The sequence below is a fragment of the Strix aluco genome, chromosome 3 (genome assembly GCF_031877795.1).
Source record: "Strix aluco isolate bStrAlu1 chromosome 3, bStrAlu1.hap1, whole genome shotgun sequence".
NCBI classification, from domain to species: Eukaryota; Metazoa; Chordata; class Aves; order Strigiformes; family Strigidae; genus Strix; species Strix aluco.
The window spans coordinates 72100936-72127478 of record NC_133933.1 but is presented as its reverse complement, the minus strand read 5'-3'; the positions used below and the strand labels follow the sequence as shown (position 1 = coordinate 72127478).

The 26543-nt window shown below is 38.3% G+C and overlaps 1 protein-coding gene across 7 annotated transcripts in view; it reads right to left on the bottom strand.

The window, feature by feature from the left end:
• Nucleotides 1–26543, bottom strand: part of PTPRK (protein tyrosine phosphatase receptor type K) — a 418239-nt gene that overhangs the window by 51663 nt on the left and 340033 nt on the right. For all 7 annotated transcript variants that reach the window (XM_074819158.1, XM_074819152.1, XM_074819154.1 and 4 more), the window contains exons 12-13: nucleotides 21731–22004; nucleotides 18742–18778 (exon numbers count right to left, since the gene is read on the bottom strand). In XM_074819158.1, the coding sequence (XP_074675259.1) occupies nucleotides 18742–18778; nucleotides 21731–22004 (311 nt within the window). The remainder of the gene's footprint in view (nucleotides 1–18741; nucleotides 18779–21730; nucleotides 22005–26543) is intronic.

The following is a 26543-nucleotide window of genomic DNA, read 5'->3' as shown; positions in this document are numbered from 1 at the left end:
CAATGCAGACCTCATCATTTAACCCTCCCCTGCCATCCCCAATCAACTCTGGCCTCAACTATTGCACTACTTTTACCCTTGATGCTTCTTACAAGGTTTTTAAGCCTGTGTGTTTTTTTCTAAGTGTAAAGAAATTATTTCTCAAAGTAATCTTTATTGACCAAATGAACAAATTGAAATCAGATTAAGTCTAAATATAAGCAAAGCAAGGACCAAATTTCAGAGTCCATTTAGTCTTTTTAATTTTTTCGTTATTAGCATTGTAAACACAGAGGTGTTTTTTAAAAAGTGTGAACAGGTTTTTAAACTAAAAATTGTTTGCTTCAAATATTCTCTACATCAGCTACTCTCTTGAGACCTGGAAAACTGAACAACTCCATATATGCATCTGGGAGCGGACCTTCAGTTGAAATTAATGGGGCTATGCCAGGATGGACAAACGGAGTGGTGGTTCAACGACTCAGTACAAACTAATAAAAGAAAAGCCTTATTTCCAATCTCTTCGTCTTCTGCTTCATCAAATGTAGTGAATAAAGATGACAGTTTAAGGACTTTCAGTTTACATAAAAGCAATACCTACTGCAAAATTTTTCAACAATTTGTTAGATGTATTGGTTCTAAGCTCCCAGCAGAATGATACACAAACCATCCTTATTTTCATTCATTTACAGCAAAATATATGCTCACTAACCAAAAAATACTCTATTAAACATTAATAGATATTGCAAATATTTATTAAAATCAGTTTCATCACAAGATATTTTTATATAATATCAATTCTCTATCTGTTTATTGAGTGTGTGTAAAGCCTATTTCAATAAACAGTAAAATACATTAAATGTATTACTACATAGCACTACACTAACTAAATTTTACTCTCACTTAGCTCATTGACTTAACAATGTTTACTCAGTGAATGTGAATTCAAACCAAGTTTCATTGCATTGAACCATCTTACACTGATCTTGACTTTTGGCAAGGGTAAAAAGTACCATTAATATTAAAAAAACTTTAATTACAGTTGCTGATTGAAAACCCAGTAACAGCAACAGACAAATTCAAACTATTTTTTTTGAAGAAGCCAAATATTCCTCATCCTGTAGTCCTAGAATAATTAGCTTTTTATACTGGCAGGTACTCCTTCATTAAAACCAAATATCCTCCCATAGCATCACCACCACGCCTGTGCTACTGCAAGGTAGGTAGCAACTCTAAGACACTCCTGCCTGGTGTTTTGCAAAGACCTTTCTCACATGTTTGTCCCATCAAATAGTCTAGTAACAAAAGATTTCACCTTGGATTTCACTTTTGTCTTTAACATTAGATGAGGGAAGATTACAGCTGAGAATAGGGTGAGTTAGGTTCAGAGATGGGGTATCCCTCCCTTTTCAGACAGGGCTCCTTGTACACAAAAGTCTGTTCCAGCCATGATGAAAAGAACAGGAATAGTTTGAAAAGCACTTCTAAAGTTAAAACAAGTCTTTTCACCTTGGCTAATATCTTAAAACTTTCAAGAGGGATGTGGGCAAAACAGAAAGAGAGTAGTAAACAGAGGCTTTACAGGGAGGTTGAACTCAAAGAATTTGGGGGAAATGCAAGTGTAAAGTAGTAGCTCTGGAAATTACATTTTTTCATCCTTTTCCTTCAAAGGCTCTGTTCTTAAACCCCAGCTAGTTTCAGATACCTGACAGGGAAAAATAAACAGCTCATCCCCCTGTGCCTATTGGTATTTTTTTTACAAATTTAGAGCTAATCAAGGATTTCATTAATATGAAATTTCAGAACACCAAATTGGATTCAACACTGTAGGCGTATGTAGTGGAAGAAATTTTGCCCAAACTTTCTCCAATCTTCTCCTTGGAAATATAGTATGCTGAAAAGCATGACCATAAAATGTAAACATTCTTAGGGAATGTACTGGGTCTGGCTGGGATAGAGTAAACTTCCCTCACTACAGTCCATAGGGTGCTGTGTTTTAGATTTGTGAACAAAACAGTGTTGATAACACAGGGATGTTTTAGCTATTGCTGAGCAGTGCCTGCACAGCATCAAGGCTTTCTCTGTTTGTCACGTTGCCTCCCAGCGAATAGGCTGGGGGTGGGCAACAGGTTTGGAGGGGGCACAACCAGGACGGCTGACCCCAACTGACCAAAGGGGTCATCCCTACCATATGATGTTGTGCTCAGAAATAAAATCTGGGAGGTTTTTTTTTCTGAAGTATCCATAGCTCAGGGACTGGCCAGGCATTGGACTGTCTGTGGGAGGTGGTGAGTGACTGCCTTTGTATCACTTTTTAATAAATAAATAAATATTTCCTTCACTTATTAAATTATCTTTATCTCAGCCCACAAGTTTTCTTACTGTTGCTCTTCTGATTCTCTTCCCCATTCTGCTGGTGGGCAGAGTGCGTGATCAGCTGGATGGGTGCATAGTTGCTGGCTGGGGCTAACTTCCCCACCCTCCAAAAAGTATACAGAAAGTGAAAAACTGAGCAACAATGAAAATTGTTTGAAATCTTAAAAATCAAAACAAAAGAAAACAAAACCCAACTTACACCATCGGTCATTTATATTCAGCTCGGTCATCTAAAACCAAAAAAGTTATTTCTTCTCCAATTAACAAAACATATTTATGCTGCTCTATTCGGTTAATTACTACACTGTAATTTGCATGACATCTCTCCTAGCTGAGCCTTTAGAAGTCTTTTCAGGTATTAACTTGAGACAGAGCACTCCTATTTAACAGCTGAAAAAGCTAAAATAGAAAATAAACAAGCCTGGGGGTGACAAGGATCTCACACTTAAACTATAAACGTTTGCAGATAAAGGTAACGTTTGGCATAACTCTTACTTTCCAGTGTCTTTTCCCCCCTCCTTATTCTGCTGCTTTTACACCAAGGTAAGATAAGGTCATACCAGGTTTAGCAACCTAGAAAAAAGCAACCCACACTTACTGGTACTTCTTCACACATTTCTTTTTGCTATACCTATCCTTCCTCCTTTTTTTTCCTCCTTGATTTTTTTACACAGTATTTCAGGCAGTTTAAATTATTTGAATGACAGACTTTAAAGGTAAAGCACTCCAGTTTACCACTACATTTTTTTTTTCCCTATAGCAACAGAGGATGAATGAAAAGGGAATAAATGACACAGTACTCCTTTCATACCCCCTTCTTCCAAGAGCATTCTTTTTTATTCCACTCGCTTTCAATTCAACCCATTCACAAAGGATTAGCATAACACATCTTTTTTATGCTTGTAAGGGTTACAGCTGTAATCGCTTCACCTCATCACTTTACTTAGAAATCCTGTCTCCAGAGGAGTAATTCGATTACTCACGACAATCCAACTTTTGCCTAACCAAATAGAAATTCATTATATGCTGTGCTGGTGCATCAGTTTACTATGAGTGGAAGGGAAAGTAAAACCCAGCAACATGAATAGTCGGTGTGAAAGGAAGAAAGCAATTGTTGCCTAACAAAAGGCTACCAACAAAAGATAGGAAGACTAGCAGAAATTCTTAGTCCCATGGGCAGGGTAGCCTCCAAACTAGTAATGACCCGTGGCTTTCAAAAGTGTTCGGTTTCAAATGAGCATGAAAAGTCTACATATTGATGAGAGCATCTGACTGCTTCCATCTGACTAGTCTTTAGCAGGTACTGGGCAAGTGTGTGTAAAAACCTGAGACAGAGCTTTTACACAGGCTGAGGAATCAACACCATTTTCTGTTGGTGGAAAATACCTCTATATGCAAACATGCTAGTCCTCATAATGGCTTCTCTTGCTCTCTGCTTCTGAAATTTGAAAATGTACACAAAGCTTTATGACTGCATACTGCTTCAGAGTAAAACTAGTACCATCCTTAGCAACTGACAGTGGATAAGGATAAAAGAGAAAAAAAAAAGAAAAAAAAGAGGGCAACTGGCATATCCAAATGACTTCTAGTTGTCCATATGCCCACAAGCATAAATCTAAGAAAAGCTCATGCTGATTGTGGCACAGAAGGACAGCATTTGGGGCAGAAGCACAGATGCCAGGATCATGCCTTCTACTTAGAAGCAGAGTATTTTATTTTATTTTACATTATTTCTGTAGAGTGATTTAAGATGTCCAGATATAATGGGATAAGTTCTCAAAAGCAACATTTGTTATGCCAAAGGTTTAGGAGCATTAGGATCCAGTTGACAGATCTTTAGCTGTTAAGAGGGCCTAGGTCTGTTTTCAGCTTTCGGAGCTCATAACTATCTTCTTGATTTTTATTTTTACAGATTGCTAAGGATTTCAGCACAACATATGGGCAGCATTAAGGGCATTAATGATTTATAAATTCATATAATCGTTACAAAACCACACAAAGTCTGAAATAATTTGGGGTTAAATGCAATACACATACTACTCATGGTCAAATTAAATATTGATGTGTTCATGTCTGTGTAAGAAAAAAGAGAGAAAACATCCTGTTTACAGCAGCTGTATGAAGAAAACATTCCAGACTTACTCATAAAGTAGTTCACTGCATTTACTTTAATGTGTAATTTCTTTTTAATCTGTAATTTCTTTTTACTTAAAGTCACTGCTCTTTTACATTCTTCTAGGCACTTAACCTTTATTGTGATGCGTGTGTACTTTACAGTGACTGGAAATCAATAAAAATTCTGATACCAAGTCCTTTTTGTCTTGAAAAACTTAAAATATCCTTAAGACAGCATCTTTCTTCGATACTACTCATGGGAATTTACTAATAATCACATTGTTAGATGTGCATGGAGAAACTGAGTATGTTGAATGAAAGCCAGACTTTAAAATGAAAGTCCTCAGAACATGGAAGAAACAGGTGGTTATTGTTATTTTGCAAGTAACTGTTCAACATATATACTGCTGCAATAACTATGCTCACTCTACACAGGTGAAGTATCTTTATTTTTACCCTCTACTCCATAGTTAAAAACCAGAGGAGAGCAGTCCTCCAACGAAAATCTCATGCTCTGATCCTAATAAGATGTACAGTTCCAAGAGAGAAATCTACAGCTACACAGAGAAATGGGGCAAGATCCAGCATCCAGCCTTGAATCCATAACATATCTTAAGAAGTTCAGCACATAGTTCAGGTACAAGAACATACATTCTCTTTTGTCTCCTGGCACTTGTTGATTTGTCATTGCTTGTTTGCTGAAAATTAAGTTACAGTATTAATTTTATATGGGTGTGCTGTTAAAGAAAAGAGCTATCCTGTTTGCAGAAAAGCAGCTCTGATACATTGTGCAGAGAGCACAGGCATGGCTAGGAAAGGCACTGCTGTATATCACAATGGAAACAAGACCTTTCTCTTGATAAAGAACTCCCACCAGAAAATTTGAAATACCTCTTATTAAACTGGACAGTAATAATAATAAAATGGAAGAGAGGCTGGAAAGGCCTCAACACAAACATGAAAGCATGCATTCATATTTCATATGTCCTACCCCAAACCAGAAACAAGTCCTCAAAGTTGTTTAACCAAGTTAAAAATACATTGTGGAACTGTAAATATCACAAGCTAGCCATCATGCTTACAGAAGTAATTATTTTTTAGTGTTCATTATGATAACATCTTTTTTTCACTTTGCTGTAAAACATCTAGCTAGACATTCATTCAGGAGACAAAGACCACATAGTTCTCAAAATTACTGTTACACAAACACCAGCAGGATAGGAAAATGGTTGAGAGTACCTGTTCTCATAAAAAATGAATTTAAAACAACACAATAGCCAGTTTCAGAGCTGGCAAAAGAAATGTACCTTATATCTGTACTTAGCTTCTGGTTTAGGGATGTTTCATTTATGTTTCGGTCTCAAACATTTATACCACAACATAAATTGGTTCTAACTACCTTAACCATGTTCAAACAGGCAATAGATACATCTTGAGAAAGGAGAGAAAAAGATAAAGGACTTACTGTCAGTTTAGCCTGCATGGTTATATTTCCCCTTTAACCTAACAAATCTTAAGACAAATACTGCATTTCTTATTATGTTGTGGCCAGCGATGGCAATGACAAATTTTGGCATGATTAAATTCTTCTGTATTAGGTTGGGCTCAAGGAGCCTCCATACATGGCTGACTGGAGCATGCTGTACAGCTGATATGTTTTGCTTTGAAGAGAGGTTGAGCAAGCAGCTCAAACATTGAAGGAGTAATATTTTAAGAAATTTTATCACTTGAAAAAAGCAGCTGTCACTTGGTTTGATAGTTTTGAAAGACTAGTCAAGTGTCTTGTTCAGCATATGGACACATTCTAATTTTCCCAAATCTCAGAATGAGTAATTATAGCAATCAGGGCTCCATTGTTCTGGCATCATGACCCCACTTCAGCAGTGACAGGGGCTACATCCCGCGGTCAGGTTCCCGACAGGTTTATTGTGTGGCTCCAGCTATGCACAATGTGCTACATATCTGCCCAAACAGCTTATCACCCCCACGGGCTGGCTGGTGGCAGATGAGGCAGTGCATACTTGCTGTAGGCGCAGGCAGCCACGGCACCCAGGTGGCTGGTCCTCTCCTTCTCCAAGCTCTAGGCATTAGTTCATACAAAAGTTTATCAGGTTCAGGTCCAACAGCTGGGTCAGCAGTCAGCCATTACATCTAGAGGTCCAACATCCTCAGACTGTACTTGAAACACTATTCAGCTATGCTATTGCAGAAGAACAAGGGCTCTGCTGAGCTCTTCTAATCACAAATGCAAGATGACTCAGGAGGCCTGCCATGAACAGGCCTTCCTGCAGCTGAGCTTCGGCAAGTCAACCCCCTGTCCTCCAAATGCTGCCATGCTGTGTGCCTATGATCCATCATGTCACATTATGATCTACTCAAGCACTACAGACCTCCTCCTTCAGCAAACCAAATTGTTTTACCTAAGTAATTGTTTGCGTTCATCCAAAACAGTTCTTTGAATGGGTTACTTTAAAGTGTAAAAGATTTGTGCTTCCCAAAAGATTTGGAAAAATACTTTCCACTGCTTCTGTTCCATGGATATAAAATTTTACTGTCTGAATTTCACCACTACTACTCAAAAAGGGACATCCAGGAAGTTACAATTTCTGTTGCTCGATTCTCTGCATGCACAAATTGATTTCACTTTCTGAGCCTGAGAAAGCTCTTCAGTTTAGTTTGTATTCAATCTATATTAGTAAAGCTATTTGATTTGGCTAAGTAACATCATGCTTTAGAGCTTATGCCGAGTAAGCAATATCTTTTTATACAAAGGCAACCAGATTACCAGCTTTCATATTTGGACAAGCATATAATGAGATTCAGTTTGCCATCTCTCCGTCCCTAAACTGCCAGCTACTTATGTAGAATGAGGGTTTCTAAATTCTGTTCAAAAGCAAAATAAGAACTCGGTAGATTTACAAATAGGTAGTGACTGCTGCAAATAGCCACCAGCCTTTCTCATCTTAGCGTGTGGCATGATCTAGGCTGAAACATGTAAGTGGTTGGTAACAGCAATGGCATGCTCCACAGTTCAAGTTACTGATCAAAAATCCCATCTAACCCTGATGGTTAGTATCTGACAACTATTCATGGGGACTTGTGACATATATTCCTCAACAGACAATCTGAAAAATGAACCTTCCTATCTGATATCTACACTGCAGAATTTTCTGTAAATGTGTGAGTAGAAAATGAAATGTATTATTACATACAGCAATCGCCATCTTTGATCACATTTGAGATACAGAGGACAGAGGCTCTTTGTAGATGTTTCACTGAGCAGATGAAGCACCCAGTGCCCAGGTTTCACAGTTCAGTATCTTAAAAACCTTTACACCAGGGCAAGGAATGGTAACCCATTAGGTGTACAAAAGGAAGTGCTATGAAGGATGAACATATGGATGTAAATCCCTGTATAAACATTATCACTTAGTGATTTCAAGCACAATGAGAACTAGCTGACAACCTTTCTAAATTTTGGAATAATATCAGATACTAAATTCTTCAGGATTAAATCTTTATGAACTACCAGAAGTGAGAAATGCTAACGAACTATAAGAAAAATCTGTTTACATCTGTAGAAAATAATGACAGCATGTTGAATTACCAGTCCTTATAAAATTTATTAAAAAATTCTACAGAATGCAGCACCATCATTTCAAAACAGGAATCATAGTCTCAATTCAGTAAAATCTGAGACATCAGAAAGAGATCAAGGATTAATTTGAGATTTACTTGACTACATATTTTCTTTTGCAATGGGTCAACAAAACAAGCAGACAATTCAGATAATCTGGATCGTGTTAGTATACATAAAAATTAAGGTTCACATTAAAAAATGCCTGTACTTGTGCAAATCAACTGCCTTCCATATATTGAGGCAATCTGAATGCCAATTATTGTAATTGTAGAATCCTACACTCTATCTCTCTCTCATATGGAAGAAGAGTTATCCTTTCACTATTTTTAAAAACATGGATATATTAGCAAAAACTCCTTCAACATTTCCAGCAAATAGTCAACAATTTGTTTTTTCTGTCATTATCTAACAGTCCCAACAATAAGATGCACAATCAGAAAATGTTTCAAAAATGTACCTTCATGTCACAGAATTATCTGGGTTGGAAGGGACCTTTAAAAGTCATCTAGTCCAACCCCCCTGCAATGACCAGGGACGTCTTGAACTAGATCAGGTTGCTCAGAGTCCCGTCCAACTGACCTTGAATGTTTCCAGGGATGGTGCGTCTGCAACCTCTCTGGACAACCTGTTCCAGTGTTTAGAAAAAATACGATTCATATCTTCCAGAAGTAGCCCTTTTTGAAATAGCAAAGTCAGAAATACAGTAGCACCAGGGATGAAAAGAGTGATTATGATGCCTGTTTTCCATCAGTACATAAGGACTTGGTTTTATCGTCCCAGAAAGAGGCCCATTTTCACGATACTGTGAAGTGTACAGATATAATCTGTTTCGCTACCATATTCACTTATACCATACAGCGCCATTCTGATTTTATTTGCATGTTATGATGGCGTAAGTCTCTATTCTTTGCCAGAGCAGAAAATCTTCAGATGTCATTTCCCACACTGTGAAACTGATGACACATAACTGAGGATTTGCTTTAAACTTGCCCATTAACCACCTCATTATGTTACCTCTGAGCCTTTCTCTGCGTTTCAACTGCCCATAGAAACCGGTTTTGGGCAATCTGCTGTCCAACATGAGAGCTAGGTCTGGCATAACTGGATGTCCTATAATCTTGCATCAGTGCTGACAACATGACAGCAATTTAGGAGTGCAGCATTCAAGGTAAAATCCCGCAGTTTCATGGCAGCAAAGGCATGAAAGCAGTGCATTGGAAATGCTTTGGATGCTCGATGTGGCGACCATAAACGGTCCAAGTTTTGTAGCCATAGAAAGAGTGGCAACAACTAATGCACAATACATGATTACTTCTATTTGAAGCCAGATGTCTTTTATTTCAGACAGGCTGCTTTAACATCCTAAATACTATATTGGCTTTTGCTATTCCCTGCATGACTTTGCTATTAACTACAGTGTTTTGAAAAAAGTATGCTGCTGAAGTAGCATTGCTATTCTCACAAATTTCTGTAGTGTATTGTCAGTGCAGACTACTGCCTCAGGATATTTTCCACCACAGCAAGGTTAGAGCAGGACCTCTTTTTCCTCTGTGCTAATGGTCTGGCCAAAACACTTGGCAGAGGGGCTGAAACAGTCAATAATATGTAGCCTGCTTACATATGTGTGAATAACCAATACTCACTCATCAGCAAAGAGCAAGTAACACAAGTCAGCAGATATGGGACCTCTGATTTAATGTTCAGGTTAAATATTCTGACATCTATATGGTATTGAATGTGGTTACCTTTCCTGTTGACTCAACAAAGCAAATGTTAATCAGAAGTGGCAAAAGATGCAATTTGTTTTGTGACCTCTTTGACAGTAAAGGGTTCTGGAAGTCTATCCTGATCAAGAACCTTCATCACCACGTCACTGTGAAGCACAGAGAATATTCACAGTCCTTTCTAGACTGCTGAATTTGCACAAAAGCCTCCACACACTTCCAAAGTCAACAGCACTGAAAGCCACACACAGGGTCGTAATTCTGTTCCCTATGCTTTGAATTTACCTGTCTAAAAAAATCACTTTAACAACACCTGCAACTGCCTCCTGCTCTGACAGACAGATGTGTGATAAACACACAATTTCTAGAAAGATTGTCCCTCCTGCGAGGTCCACCTGAATATGTTTCTGGTCAGGATCTTTCCAGAAATATTGTGGTTAGCACACAACTTCCCATCAGAGCAGAAAGCAGTTTGTGCTCCTGAACTTCAGAGCCATCGTCTCCTTACACAGCTGACAAAGCATCAATCTCTGTATTCGAGTAATTTGGCAGCAGTGCCAATCAACCATACTGACTTGCTCTGCAACACATTTGACAGTGTTTACAAAGTGCTACTACGCTTGGCAGTGCAGCTCCTTGTTTCTAGATGACTAGCTGTAGAACTTCACTTAGCACTCTGTCAGAGATGACAAGCAAATAGTTTAATAAACCCTTGTAATGTTCATGACAACGAGGTGGAACTTCTTTTCATTTAGTTAAAAGTGTTTGATTAGATACAGAGAAACACAGTGATGCTGATTTTAGGGCTGTAAACAGTTTTCAGTAAGAACATTTCCGTTTCAGATGTTGCTGAAGTTGTTCTGCATTCTTTGGGCATCATTCTTTCCTGAGATAAAGTCCTGCTTGTCGTTCCTGTCCAGGTGCCCAGTGAGCAGTTTTATCGCTCAAAAATATTTTGTCTTCTATGTAAAATGTCTGTGTTAGGTAGCTGTTAATACAAGGATGGATAATTGCAAAGATTATCACCTCTGTGCTAAGATATCACATATTGATATAACATTTTATGTCTGTTTTTTGTAATTGGACTGAAGCAGCTTTGACCTTGAGGTTCAATTTCTTCTAGCAGTTTTAAACATGACCTCAAGACCTTTTGTCTGCACCTGAAGATGGTGAAAACCACCCCCCCCCCTTGCCTTTCACCGCTACTCCTCCAGCATGTACTGTCATTTCTACCCTGCTTTCAGAACTGCTCATGCAATTCTTCTAACCTAGGACATGTTTTAAATTATTTTTACTATGTTAAATTAGTTTCTTTTGGTGAATCTGAGCGAGACTGGTTGTTCGTAACAGGGATAGCAATGAGCTGCTGACAGGCACTTCTTCCACTAGCTCTATGACCACCAGCCATACATACTCTCTAATAATTTGATTTTCTATCTGTGTTGGCTTATGTGTGATCTACCAACATCAACTCCTCCTTATTAATGACTGTATCATCAATCTGCCACATAAATGATTTTTTACTTGACCAGTGCTAAGTTGTAGCATAGGAAGGAAGCTGCTACTATTTCAACATTGAATGCATCCATTCGGTAATGACAGCACATCAGAACTATGGGACAGTGATGACCATCCACAGCTCAGAGCATTCCATCACTACTGGAGTGCCATTCAGGTTTTCATTACCACTTCCAAACAATCTGGGACTTTCCTACAAACTTCCAAATCCAATAAATGTGTATTAAAATTTCCCAATCTAATGCACCATTTAATGGAACCAGTTTCAATCATGACTGATTTTGATCTCATCAGTTTGAACTGTAGTTTCTATACTGGCACTAACAACGGTGGTAAGGTATGTAGGGATATTTCTAGCATCAGCAATTGGCTGCTTTACTGGGTACAGAATTAAACTTACATCTCAGTGATATGCATGCCAAAACCTACTCTGGACTGTAAGTACTGACATGCCCCCTAATGTGGAGAAAACATCAGACTGAAGACTACTGACTGGATATAAACACAATTACTAATTCCTAGAGACTCTTTTCTCCTCCTTTCTTTGAAAAGGTGAAACAGCACTGTCCCTTAATGGGGCTGCTCTAAAGCTCTGCTGCTGCACAGGTAAGCCAAAATCCTATTGCTCCTGGGACAAGCATGCACATGAGAAGGCTGTGACAGACTGTTAGAGGCAGCAATTTCTGCCTGTTCCACCTCACACACTCTTCAACTCCAGGCATTGCAAGGGGCCATTTGATCCAGTGGTACAGTTAATCACGATATAAAATCGAAGTGGACACAGGCTTTCTGTGTGAAAAAGGGATAATGAGCCAGTCCTATCAGGTGATGATAAGAGTTTACCTTCTTTAAACATCTGTAATTTTACAATGACACGAAGAAGGTGAAGACATAAAAAAAGGCAAGTAAGAAATGATGAAAGAACAGAAAAAAAGGGGGGGTAAAATTAAATAAAACCCCACTGCACTATTAGCAAATAGTAATTTTAAATGCTCTTTTTAATTGCATATCTATTATAAGGGGAATCAAGGATTTTATACTGCAGTTAAAAGTCTAATGGGTTTTGTAAAATCAATAGATTTCTACCTTTATGTCTCCATATTCTTTAACAATGGATGCAAAACATTCAATGTCCACAATCTGATTAATGAAATGATATTCATAATAGCTGGAGAGACCTAAGAAACCAGGCACCTCCTAAAAGAACATATATGTTAAGATGCTGATCCTTCACTTAGAGCAAGATAATGTATCAACATTCATTCTCTAATATTTAAATATTAACTAGAATCCTCTACCTGAATTCTTACTTTTAAAATTCTTATTCTTTAGGAAGCCTTTAAGGTTCCTAAGATTTAAATCTGCTTACAGCATCTGCACAAAGTAATTTTTTAAGTATCTAGGCCAAAAGAAATACCAAAACATTTCAAAGTCAGGAAAGCTAATATTTGTTATATCTTAGGACTCAAAATATCTTCATTCTAATGGTTGATTTTTTGAAAACACTGAAATGTATCACTAGTGTTTCCTCTTACTGATTTAAAACTTAATGATTTTAAAAAAGCTATCTTTCACAACCAAACTAAATTTAATAAAAGAATGTTTGCATGTAATACACTTACTCACTAAGCAAGTATTTAAAACTAAAGTTCTCCAGTAAAGCAATTAGATATATCAATTGTATTTACTAGATTTACTCATCCATGAAACTCTTCTGACCAAAAGCAGTCAACTACTCTTTCAAAACATAGTAATAAACCCATATTCCTGAAGACTTGGAAAAGTGGCCAAAAACTAGAAAATACTTCTAATAATAATAATTCTCAAATACAGTTAAAATAAATGGTTCAGCTCAGGCAAAGTCATACACATAAAAAACCATCAGGTAATTCAGAGTTTTTTGCTGTTACCCTCAGAAGGACCCCTTATTTCTTAAAGATGTCAAGCAACAAGCAGAAAAGAGTACTTCTCTTTGGTGCCTTATAATAAAGAATGGGAAATACATTCTCTGAAAATTGTTGTTCCATGCATATCAATCAGGTAGCTTCACCTGATAAATGCTGTTGTTACATTAAATTCCTTTTTAATCTAATAAAATTTTTGTAATTGAATTCCATGATTCCACACATATACGAAAGTACTCACATTATAAGTTTTGTGTCTGGAAATCTTGAGGTGTCCCTAATATAACTGCTTTTTTTATAACCATCATCAAGTATTCCATCAAAGGATCATTCAATTTTTTATTTGCAACGGAAGGTATCACTTACCAGAACTGGCAGATGTGGTTGCTCAGTGAGCTACTGTAGTTTCACATACAAAAGAGGAAAATATGCCATGCTAATATTTTGTTTCCATCTTTGGAAAGCTCAGCAAGCCAGTTAAAATCTCCTCTTTGTGAGATAAAAGACATTATGCAAAAGACCACTGAAGTTTAAACATATTAACAGCTTTTTCCAATGAATGAGTGAAAAGAAAGATGTGACTTAGGCAATATCTGCATTCTTCTCTAAATTTATATTGCCACTTAGGTCTCCAGTGCCTATTATGATGCTACAGCTAAAAGTCATTGTAGGAGCACTGATCCAACCATAAAAACAACAGTGAGAGAAGCTTCGTTTCATATACATTTAGCATCTGACATCTTCCCTTATTTGTGCATTAATCAGTAACAGACATATTTGAGCATCCTGCTACAGGAGGTGATTTGACTTTCACAAATTTCCCTAAGAGCAGAGACATCATCAGGAACAATTTCAAGGAAATAATTATGGTCTAGACAGATTTATGACTTCTAAAGACCTAATCCAAAGCACATTAATGTCAGTGGAAGGACTCCCATTGACATCAAAGGCCTTCGGATCAATCCCCAGCTGCTGTGGGAATGAATTCAGAGCAATAATGATGGTGGACTAAATGCACACTTGCAGTTGAAATGTTACCACCCAGACCTTTTTATTCCTCAAATCAGATTAAAAAGTAATTTTCTGCTATTTCACAATTACTTCCAGATGCGCATCATCTCAAATGGCATTTTCATCCATCTGTATGAACCAAACGTGCATAGAGATAGAGAAGTTCTACACTGCCTGAACTAATAATACAAATGAAAACCACAAGGGAAAATAAATTTGGAGGTGAAGAAGTTCATGTTTTAAATGCGGAGTGAGGAACCTTGGACTTCATTTATTCCTTCTAACTACTTTGGGATAGAGCTGCCAGGCCCACCACTTCTTTATTTACTGACACAGTACACTTCTTCTAATCAAATTTCAGTATTTTTCTCTAGTCCCCTAAACAAAACAAAAGAATACACGTAAATCAGTGTTAGCCTCAAACTTGGCAGCCTAAAAACTGTCAGAAATGTCAGCTTCATATAGTCTCTGCTTAATAACAGCTCTGCTGTCCCTTCTGTCCTCTTAAATGTCTATTTACACGTTAAATAATTTGAAGCATCACTCTTCTCTGCCCATGTTAATCTGGTTTCATTCCCTTTGCAGCTGATAGCATTTTAGACTGTAAAATGAAATGTCAACATTGTATGCAAGTGGCAACCCATTCAAAGTTCTACACAGTCAGACTCAACTCCAAGATGTGACTGATCAGTCATCAATATCGTGTGTTACTCTGAAGTGCATGCTATGGGAATCACACATATTTTATTCACTTCTCTAGCAATACTTTGGTTAGGCAGGTTCAGTTATCATGTATTCATTGATATATGAGCATGTTTCAGACTGGTTGAACTCTGCCTTACCAAACTAGTTTTAGGAAGTTTGAGAACTTTCTTTAGGAAATTATATATAACACTTTTTTTTGGCAAGTAACACACATTTCCTAGCATAATTCCATCTTTCTGTTTCTAATGAACATCTGACCTATTACGTCAGTCTCTGTACCCTTCTCTGCACTTCAGAAAACAAGATTTTGTTTTCCTCCTTCTTCAGCTACTATGTGTGGAAAACCAGACTATTAGTGACTGGGTAATGTTACTACCTAGATTTGAAAAATAATGAGGTAGAGAACAATCAACTGTTGGTTTTTTGTGTTTTGGTTTTTTTTTTTTTTAAATGATGCTGATTAATGGTTACTAAGAGGATCTGAATGGGAAGGGAATTCAGGTTGACAGAGGAAAGCAGTATTGGCTAAAAGTGTCCAAGGTATTAAAATGATTCACAGTTCATAAATTTTCTGGGCTACACTTGTAATGGATATGGTGCTTTAGGTATGTCCTACCCACCACCTGTGTCACAAGAAGTTATTTTTAACCTGGTTTCCTCAAGAATCAAAGCTTATGTGAACAGATTGTGTACATGTGTGCAACTTTCATACCCTCTTGCCACATCTAATAACTTGGGACTCCCTTGGCCAATTCAGTCTGATCTGCAGAAGGGCAAAAGTCACAAAGTCATTAAATTCTTACAAGCTTTGTGGAAATAGGTGTCCAGATAAAGGGGGAAACCTATTATTACTTTAAATCAGGGGCATCAAAGAATCACTCTGGCATTCATCTTTCATCTGCAAGTACACAGGAACTGCTCAGGAGAGGACTTTTTAATCTGGTGCTGTTCCAGTATTTTCTTCCATGAAAAATTAACTCAGTGTATTTTAATACACCAGACACTAGTAAGCCTCTCAGCTTACTCTCAAAACATTTTTTCAAGACACACCAAAAGCAGCAACATACTTTAGTCATGATTTGGCACCATCTTTTAGATGAGTTCACACTTCAGTGCATTTTGTTATCAGAAGCACATGAGAACACTGCACCTGGCATATACGGAGTGAAAAAGTATGAGCACTTCAATTTAAATTTGCTGACTTTCATTAGTTTGACACCAATAAACAAACTATTCCACCAATTCTCAAAGGTAGAAGGCAACCCAAGGGAATGATATGTGCAAAATCCCTTATGCATTAAAATGTAAATTATGTTAATAGGGAACTGCCCAAGCAAACAAAAAATTAGTCAGAAAAATAACATATCTAAGAAAGTTAAATTATCAAGATTATAATTTCAGGGATATGAACTTCTCCAGCACCAAACCATGACTTTACTACCATATTTTTTTTTCCATCTTTACATCTTATCGGTGTGAATATACACAGTAGATAACACCAGCCCCTTGAACGAGACAAAAATGAGAAAGTACCTTTGCTGGTAATACTGAACTTCACTACCAGGGAAATTTTGTCTTGCCTTTACATGCACCTTTAATGTCATTCCCCCCTGCACCCTTCCACCCCAGATCTTTATGATTTTTAATTGGTTTTGCCAGCTGTAGGCTCCTTCAAGACACAGGAGATGGCACAGAACTACGCACTACTTTTACAACTGAATACATAGTTTAGACAATTTGCTGGATTTTAAAAGGGTACGTTAGCTTTACTGGGGTGCATTAGGTAAGGTGAGACGGTCCTCTTTTCTCTATGAATATATTACAAATGTAACCAGATGTTTCTGAGGTCAATGATTTAAAGCAAACTTACACACTACGAAAAAAGTCAGCATAACCAGATGAACATACACATAAACCAATATATTAAGTATACTTTTCTTCAAGTACAAGAAATGTTTTCATTGTAAAAAAAATACCACAATGAGAAAAAATTTGAGTATCAGCTTTAAAAAAATTATTTAGAATACCAGTGTAACTCTTTGAGAGGCATGAATGTATGTGACTTTGAAGTGATGATGCCCTATTAAATGCACTCCTTCAGAGCAAGAGAAAGCATTTGCTCCTAATGTTGCCTCCCCCCCACAGTTCACATCTATCAATTAAAATAAAGTCAGAGAAAACATTTTGGTTTCCAGTTCCATGTTCAAGGAGTATAGTACTGACATATTAGGCAATGCAGTTACTTCAGGAAAACTTGTCTTTAGCCAGAATGGCAAAGGCAAAATTTATGGCATGGTGGTAAGAAACCTGCTACTCGTTTCCCCTTTCCTTCAGATTATAGCCACTGGGGTGAACGTGACTGTTACATCAGAGGAAGGCATACAAGCAACCACCAACAGGACTATTGCTCCTGTGAACACTGCTTTGAGATCGGTGGACTGAGTATGGTTAAGTGAAAAATAATTTCCTCCTAAGACAGGTGAATTTCTTCCCTATTTTGTTATTACTATCCAGAAAATTTATGATGAGAGAGACCACTGCTTTCTCCTTCCTCAGTCCTGCATACTTTAGGTTACTTCTGAGCCTTTCAAGACTCTCCCTTGACTCAAAGCCTAGCAATACATGCTTGTGGTACATAAATATTTGTTTATGCAAATATATTTTAATTCAAACATTTAATCTTGCCAGGTAAACATAAGAAAGATAATGCTGATGTACTTTTTCACAGAAGACTTAGCTCATGGTTTTAATTTCCTGTTTTTATTAGCTTACCTCACTTGACAGAAATATTAACATGTCTTGAGAAGTACATTTTATTTTCTGTTTTCTCAGGAAAACGTTTGGTTGCTACCACCTCATTATGGGCATCAGTTTTTAATTGGAACAAGTTTTAAATTGAAAGAAGCAATTGAAAAAATGGTGCTGATGTGCCACTGCAGTATTTTAAATGCCCACTTGCTAATATCTAAAGTTGTTTTTATGCTGAATATTAATATGCAATTAGAAAGAGACAATGTAAGTAGTGCTGGGCCTCTGCAGAGTAGTCTGTCAGCATTTGTAAGCTCCTTTCTTGTTTATGCTGCCAGAGTCTATCAAACAACTCTCATGTTGACACAGTTAAGCAACGAAAATTAATGGCTATAAATACAGTCAAAGCAAGAGTTAACAATAAGCAGAACAACTAAGTCCTCATTTGAAGATGAAACAGCATTTCTGAGTGAGTGGTATGTGATTAACCCACTGTATGTGGGGTCAATATGATTTATTCTCACAGCTATGCAGTCAGTCTTAGCCCTGGGCCTCACTTGCTATCAAAGACACGAGCCTTCCTCAAATCAACCCTCCCCTATGTCTAGCAAACACTGGGAGCTCTTACTTAGGAAAATTAACTATCATGTCCTTCATTTAAATTATTTCCACCCCTGCTTGGAAATAATTGTTAGTATAACAGTTTAACCACATGCTCTTTCTAGTCTCCAGCCCATCTATCTGGCGCTTGCAATGCTCCAGCAGCCTAAAAGCAGATCTTGAAAACCACAGAAAGGGGAAAAAACAAAAAAAGGAGCGCTTATTTTATCTACATTCTGAGTATTGCTAGAACAGTAGTCTCTTGGCCTCATACCAAAGAATAAAAGCAGTAGCCCATTACATTCGAAGACAATCAAGTGGTTCTAAATACAGGGAGAGTACTGGCTTTGGTTCAAACACTTAACAGAAATGCCACATTTCATTAAAAAAGCTACTTTGCATGGAGGGACAAACCTCTTACCTTTTGTAGCTATTCGAACACACTGAGTTTTGGTTTCCTGTTGAGGAGGGAAAAGTAAAGAAAACAGTCAGATCAGGTTGCTTTTTCTTGCCCTCCCTGCTCCATAAATTCATCCTAGATCTGCTGATCAGCTAGGGTAACGTAACAAGGTGACACAGGGCTCTGGGCTGAGCAGGGGAGGAAGCTGAGTGATTTTGGCTTTACAAAAGCTGGATGAAACCTAGACATTGGTCTGTACTATTCAGGATAACAATGGGGAGAATAGGTGCAGGACAGCCCAGATGTAGCCACATTTCAGATTATTCAAATCAAATGGAAATTATGCCATAAGAATACAGAGGGAGGGTGCAGTGAAAGAGAAGGGGAGGACTGGTGCTCCTGGTTATTTCATGGCACAGAAATCCTGAGTCAGCGTTGACCTCTACCAGCACCATGAAGCAAAGAAGGTACATCTGTTCAGCACTGTTTCCAAACTAACTTGTCTTGCTGCATCCTGATGGTCTTGAATAGAGTCACCTGAAGCACGTCAGCAACACAATCCCTCATGCTTCTGAGTGTGGAATTGGCATAGAAGTAGCCAAATATCCCTTCACATATGACACAGTTAATCTACAACCTACATAATGTGCCCAGGAGAGACAGTAATTTGACAATGATGTGCTCCAAAAGAAGTTGCACATGCAAAGACAATTTTTATGTATTTTACTTCCCCCCCCGCATCCCCCACTGCAGAAAGTCCAAAAAAATGGACAGAGAAATGACTTGGTTATGCACAGCTTGGACAATCTGAACAGACAATGGTCAGTCATAAATGGGTTTTCTGACCTTTCTGTACAATGTCCAGTCATTTTAAAGGCAAACATACTGAAATAGCATAAGGTTGTGTGAGAGGATGCAGCTGCTGCTGTATTAGATCACTCTAAACAATATTAGCACGGAATTAGAAAATATAGTAACAGTTTCATTCTATAAAATACACTCCCTCTGGTCCTGCACCCCCAGCACTCCATCCCCGAATACATCCCCGGGATCTCTCTCCTCTTGAAGATTCCTGAGCAACAGGTAAAATATGTTGATGTTGTTTTGTAAACATAGCTTGTAAAGAATGAGCAAAGCCATGAATAGAGGCTTACAATAAAAACAACTTTTCAATGTAAATGAAAGCCCCACAAAGTTTATCAATATAATCTTACCTAATTAGCGTTCTCCCAGTCACTGGGATTTACTTGTCCACTTTTGTTCAGATTATCTGCAAGGATGATGGAATAACCCTCATCCCAACACTAGTGTATTTCAGAGCATACTTTACTTCCCCTTGACTATTTTGATGATCTCACTGGTTTACATGTGTTTAAATATTCTGCAGCTCAGAGGTTATCTTACAACCACTAGATCTCTGTCCTGGCAGAATGCAGTGCAACCCCCCCCGAATCTTCCCCCAAATTACCCCAGGAACAGAAATCTGATCTGAAGCTTTAAATCATTCCAGAGAAAACCATTTTAAACTCCCTCACAAACTGAAATCAAGTTACAGTAAAAAATAACATGTTCTTTCCTCATCTTCTACTTATCTGTCAAAATGTAAAAGCCAAAATAAAGATCTATTTTTGTGTTTAATATTTTTGTTTTACTTTTCCCTCCCATTTACTTCTCGGGGAATGAAACAAATTTCCTTACAATTTAGTCAGCTGGAAGCCAACAAAAGCAAAGGGAATATATGTAGCAGGTGAGGGAAATATAAATGAGTGACTAGCCGCTACCTTTATTTTGCTTTGTTTGCTTCATACAGGTCTATAGATAAGAACTACAAAGAAGGAACAGCTTCCATCAGATCCAGTAGTTCTGGAAGCTGGGTCTCAAGCAGTTCCAGTATGGTTTTATTAGCTCCTGCTTCGTCCCCATTCTGACTTGATGCATATGCAATTTTCATAACCATAGGTAGAAGGTGAGTTTTTCTTCAAGGGGCTCCAATGCAAGGCCACCTGTTAGCTAGGATTTGTTTAGTCATGGCAGAGACCCAAATGTGAGGATAAACATGGCTTCTGATCCTTTCCGATGGCTCTGGTGAGCCTCAGTGGCTATTGATCTACCTGTCTGTCAGGCAGTTCCTTTCTGACCTGCCTGGACACTTCCTATGAAGACTCTTAGGGACATATTACAGCAATTTCCTTCAGTTTTCTAAACTCTAAATAAAAAATTTAAATTTTTAAATATCTGAAGCTTCTGTGCCTAGCACATTTTCCCTCCTAACTGATCATCTTCCCCTTCCCCATTTTTCATTTATGAGAGGAAAAACCATTCAAGAGTGACAGCACAGGGTTTGCAGAGCCACAGTTGTTCTTCCCACCCGGAACATCCCTCCCCGGCACTTTTTCCCCTCCCATATGTATAGAGAGCCAGCAACAGCACTCAGCAACACAGTTAAAAATGAAACACCAAGGAGGTAATGAAGGTGAGCGACAACCATACTCTTACTACTGCACAGCAGTGGAGCAAGCCTCAAGCACACCTTTTCAGAAAGGCTCTCGAAAACACACCATGGGCTTGAGGTTATTTTTACTCAAGCAAATTTTTGCTTTTTATTTGATGTTCAGTGCAAGAGTCTCAAAAAGTTTGTAAAGTTTTATTAGCCCACTGAGCAGCCCACATTCTGTTTATCCTGCAGTAATTTAATCTTCTGAAGTGCGCAAGTACTGAGAACTTGGGAAAGGGCTGTGGATGTTATTTACTGAGGAGGTAGAGTCCCAGCACTGAAATGACTTCACTCAGGTGATTACTACAAGATGTATTAAACTTTCATCTAGTAGCAGTTACTATAATACAAAGGTGGTGTGAAATGTGACTGGCATGCTGCCATACTGTCACAGCATGGACCAGATTACAGCAGTGCCACTGCCAACACCAAACTACATCCAACTCCGGCAGTCCTAATTGTCACCACAGGCATGTCTTTGACTCCTTGCAGGAGAAAGGTGTGGTTGGCACTTACCTTCTCAACACTGCTCATGGCCTGGAAATAGATGTTGTAGCCTTTCCGAGGAGCCAGCGGCGGGTTCCAGAAACCCTGGTAAGTCCTGTTGTCACCCACGGTAAAGGGTGCTGGCTCTGGCAGGTTTCCTGGGGGCAGCTCAGCAGCAAAGTAATATGGCGACCCCCCACTAAGAGCGGTCTGATATGTGACGGGGATTTGGTAGCACTCCATGGCACCCGTTTCTCGCTTTGTTCGGTGTGGATGCAGCTCCTCAACAACGATTTGGTAGGCACTAGCGAAACAGAGGAAGAACAGCATATCTTTAAGGACCTGCCAGGGTCAGCTGTCTAGTCTCATAAAAATATTAACCCAATTGCTTTGTGTAAACTTAAAAAGAAAGCAAGAGAGGAAAAGACAGCAGATGCATTGATGCAGAGAGGGAAAAAAGGCTTGAAATATAGCAAAGCTATCTAATTCAGCCATTGGAAAGAAGTAGCATCCATTTTTTTCATGGAAAACAACAGTACAAATCTATGGACAACCTTCTAACAATGATTTTTTTTTTTTTTTTACCCCCAGGCTTTTTTCTTTTGAAGAAACACAGGAATGAAGCTGACTTTAAACTACAAGAGATTAAACTCTTGGTTAATCAGAAGCATCTGAAGTTAGCGTTTTCCTTTGAAACAATATTAGAGAAAGCTGAGCTTCAAGGCCCAACATAATGACTGCCTCCAGGCTGTGCTTGAAGCACCAATTTGCAGTTGTCATATCATTAGAGACAGAACACGCTGACAGGCTTCTCCACCTCTTGACCTTGCTGTGGCTTCTATCTTGGCTCAGAGCTATGCAGATCTAAAGTATAAGTGACATGCTGTAATACAAGCACAGATGGACAGAAATCTGTCCATTCCACCAAAATAGACTGCCTCATTCCTCTACAGTTGTCAATGACAAAACGTTACAAATTGCTGAAGCAGATGGCATTCGGCCTATTAAAATGCCATCCCAACCTCCCAATGCCTCTCTTGAAACAGTCCATGGCTTGGTCACTTTTCAAAATCACCTGCTTAAAATAGAACAGGTAATTATAGTTCTTCTTTCTCCTCTAGGGAAACTACCTAACTGCAGGATGTTACCAACTCATTATCAGCTTCCCCTGCTCTGCCGAAGTACAGAACTTACATACTGAGAGCAAGAGGCAATTCTTCATTTTATAAGAGAAGAAGAAAAGAAAAAAAAAAGTTTTTAGAGTTTTAAGAACTATATGTACACATACGCACATATACACACGTGTACACATGCACACAATTCCTCATTTATATGCAGATACATTTGAGGACCTTATGAGATTAGCAAGAAAATATGCTCAATCATGTAGAGAGACCTGAAGCTATTCAATTAAACTGGCAGAATTGTCTGTCTTGGTTTTGTTTTAAAGCTTTCTAAACAGAAAAAGTAAAATTGAACAGAGATCTCGAAGTATTTCTGCATTGCTGCCGGGACTCCGAAAGGCAAAGGCAAAGACAATCCTCCTTCTTCCAGAACTTACAGGGCAGCATTAAATTATTTTGTCAATTTTCTCTGCTACTACTGCCCAGAAAACCCAATAACTGTTGTGGCAGAGATGAAGTATGATACTCGGGAACAGAAGAGAGGAGAGCAGAAAACATAAGAAATTAGTTTCATGCCTTTCTTGAGCTGAAAGAAAAAGTTAGCATCCCCTTTTCCTACCACCTAAAAAATCAAGGAGGAAAGCCTCTTCCCTTTCAAAGTGTCCAAGAGGAATATACAAAGTCACCTCATTTTTGAAACTCCAGGTAAAAAGAAAAAAGTAAACAAAAAAATGATGAGTTAGTTCCAGGGATCTGTTTCTCATAAACTGTCTGTGAACTGAGCTTGGCTATAAATCACCTTCTGTGGTAAACTCTATGTATTAACCATGTCCAGTTAATGTGGCCTGCACCAACAAACCACTTCCACAAGACCCCTGTGCACCCGGAATCTTTCTTTACGCTTCAAAATTAACGTACTAGCAAAAAACCCTAAAAGCATCGATATTTTACAAACTTGACAGGATGTAAAATATTTAAAATAATTTTTATTTATGATGTCCCAAGGGCAGAAACTACTACCGGTGTTCATTCCCTTCCTGGCCTGGCCCTGGGCCTAGGCAGGAATAAAACCACTGCTCCTGAACTGGGCAGCCAACCAACTGAAGAGTACCGGGAACACCAGACACCGTGTGTCTGCTCCCTCCCTTCTGCAGCCTTCTCTCATGAGCTGCCAAAGGATTGGGACCAACACAAATTCTGGTCTCCGAAGTGCCAGAAGAGCAGGAAACTTGTCATCTGCGACACCCTGCCAACTTAGGAGGAGGAAGCCAGCAGGGCGAGTGGAAGGACAGTGCAACGTCTGCATGTGACGGCGGCAACTGTCCCCTGGAACAGCCTGGTTTGTCACACAGTGCAGAAGCTGAGATCCACCACAGTTACCAAATTAACCCCCATTTTCCCTCCCCATTTTATAGAATAAGGGGCAAATAAGGTATCTTTTTTTTTTAAGGGACATCTCCTTTTTAAAGGTCAAGTCCCCTTGGAGACCAAAACAAACCAAAAATCAAAGATGAAGGGCACGAGAGTGAAATATTAGGAAAGTCTCTTTAAATAGCATTCTTTAAAAACACACAGTAATTTTTGAATGTGATATAAAAGGTACGGTAAAATTTTAAGCATGAGATCACAATAAAATGTGAAGGTTCTGAAAAATTTTCAAATTTTCAAATAATTTACATAAAATATGCTTCCAAAAATAATGCTTTTTGGGCCCCTACATCTGAAAAATTATAAAATGTGGAAAATAAGATACAAATATACACACTGTAGCCAGTCTATACAATTACTTTTAGTTAAAGAAAGAATACCCAATGACAGAAAGTCCTTAAAGTCTCCAATGAGGCTTTTTTTTTAATTTTCACAAAGCATTTTTTAAATAAAAGATGTGCCTATCCTCTTTGGACAGGGGATCTGGTAGTATTTTTCATGCAACATTATAGTCTAACAAGACACGTAGGAATACTAATTTACCTCTGATCCCTTTGTGATACCATCTGTTTAAGTCCATTTACTAATGCTACAGTGGCTGCAAAGCAGCACTGTCACTCGGTGCACACATAACAGTTTTGGAAAGGACACTTTGCTGTAAGATGTGAAGACAGAAGCCAAAGTTAAATTTGCAACTTGAAAAGCAGGGTGTTCACTGGCTGCAAAGGTGGTCTGATATCAGGCTATAAGTGAAATTTTAAAGGCTATGTACTGTGCTTATCATAGGATTTCTAAATATTCCTTCCTAATCCTTCAACTACCTTATGTTCTCTACACATTTTTTTGTGTAACAGTGGGAATTCAATTACTGAGACTTTCTTGTGACTAGAGCTGAGGAAATTCGTAGAACAGCTATTTTTTTCCCAGTCTTCCCAGACAGCAAATGAGGAATAAAAGAAAGAAAGGAAGAGGGAGGGGTGGAAAACCTAGGTGACAATATTCCTTCTCCTTGATGACTAAAATAAATTCTGAGCTATTCTAAAGAGTAATACAAATTTCAGAAGCTTCTACATTAGTTGCCGGGATCAGAGGCCCAACAGTTGTCTGAGTCAGATAAGTGGAGAAAGTGTTGAAGATGTAACAGGTGAAGAGCTCCTCTGCTGAGATTTTGCATGAGGAAATTATTTTTGTTGTCAAAAAACTTTTACATAAGAAAACCTGTACAGAACCTCCCTATTGAGCAAGACAATTACAAACAGCCTAAAGGAGGCCCCTGCCAACAAATCTTGCTTTTCATCTCTCTCTAAAAACTCAGGCTCTCAAAGAGGTATTGCAGCGGTGAACATGTTGTTCATACTTCAGCCCTATTCTGACAGGGCTTTAATATGAGCTAGAGACCTCCTTCCATGCATCTAGTGGAGACAGTGTCCTCTCCTTTGATGGGTGCCAGATTGACTAACAGACAGCCCAAGTTACAACCTGAGCTCTTGGAAGCCCAACTGACAACTAAGTTTTAGCTACTCCCTGCCATGGTCTGCTTAATTAGTCTCGCTGCAAAATGAAAACAACCTGATTTTGCATATGGAGGTATAAGGAAAACACTTTACCAATCAAATAAATTTAATCATTAAAAAGTTGTCTATGCTGATTCTGATACATGTGCTTCATAATACTCATCTGCAGTAGGTTGAAAACAAAATATTGGTTTGTGGGTGCTCAGTTACGATCCTTCAGAAAAAACCACAGTGACAAATCACACCTTCAAATGAATCACTGAAGCACCACTGATGCTACTGACTGGGTCCTCATCCATGAGATTGATGGTGAAGTGGTACATGCTTCACAGTGAGCCTGAGCCATCCAGCCCTGTCTCCCTTCACATTTCTAGTTTGTAATTTGGTTTAAGATTTCAGGAGGCCAGAAAGAATGCTAAAGATTACACGATAACATTTGACAGGGAAGATATGATTAGAGTCATGTTTAAAATGTGATGACTATGGCATGTAGCATCTTAAAGAAATGATTGACAGCTGCACATAGATTTCACTAGAGTTAAGGAACATCTGTTTCCTGGGGGGCTGTGCTGATGGAGAGACTGAGGTACAACAAAATCTGATCATGTTATAATTCTGTTTGTAAAAGCAAAAGAGTATCAGACTAAGCTCTTTTGGGCTTTTTGTCCTTTTTTTTTTTTTTTTTTTTAAAAACATGGACCTACTGCTATTAAATAAAATGATCTTTTGATCATCCAGGGATTAGAGGACTGGGTGCAAACAAACCTTTCCAAAAAG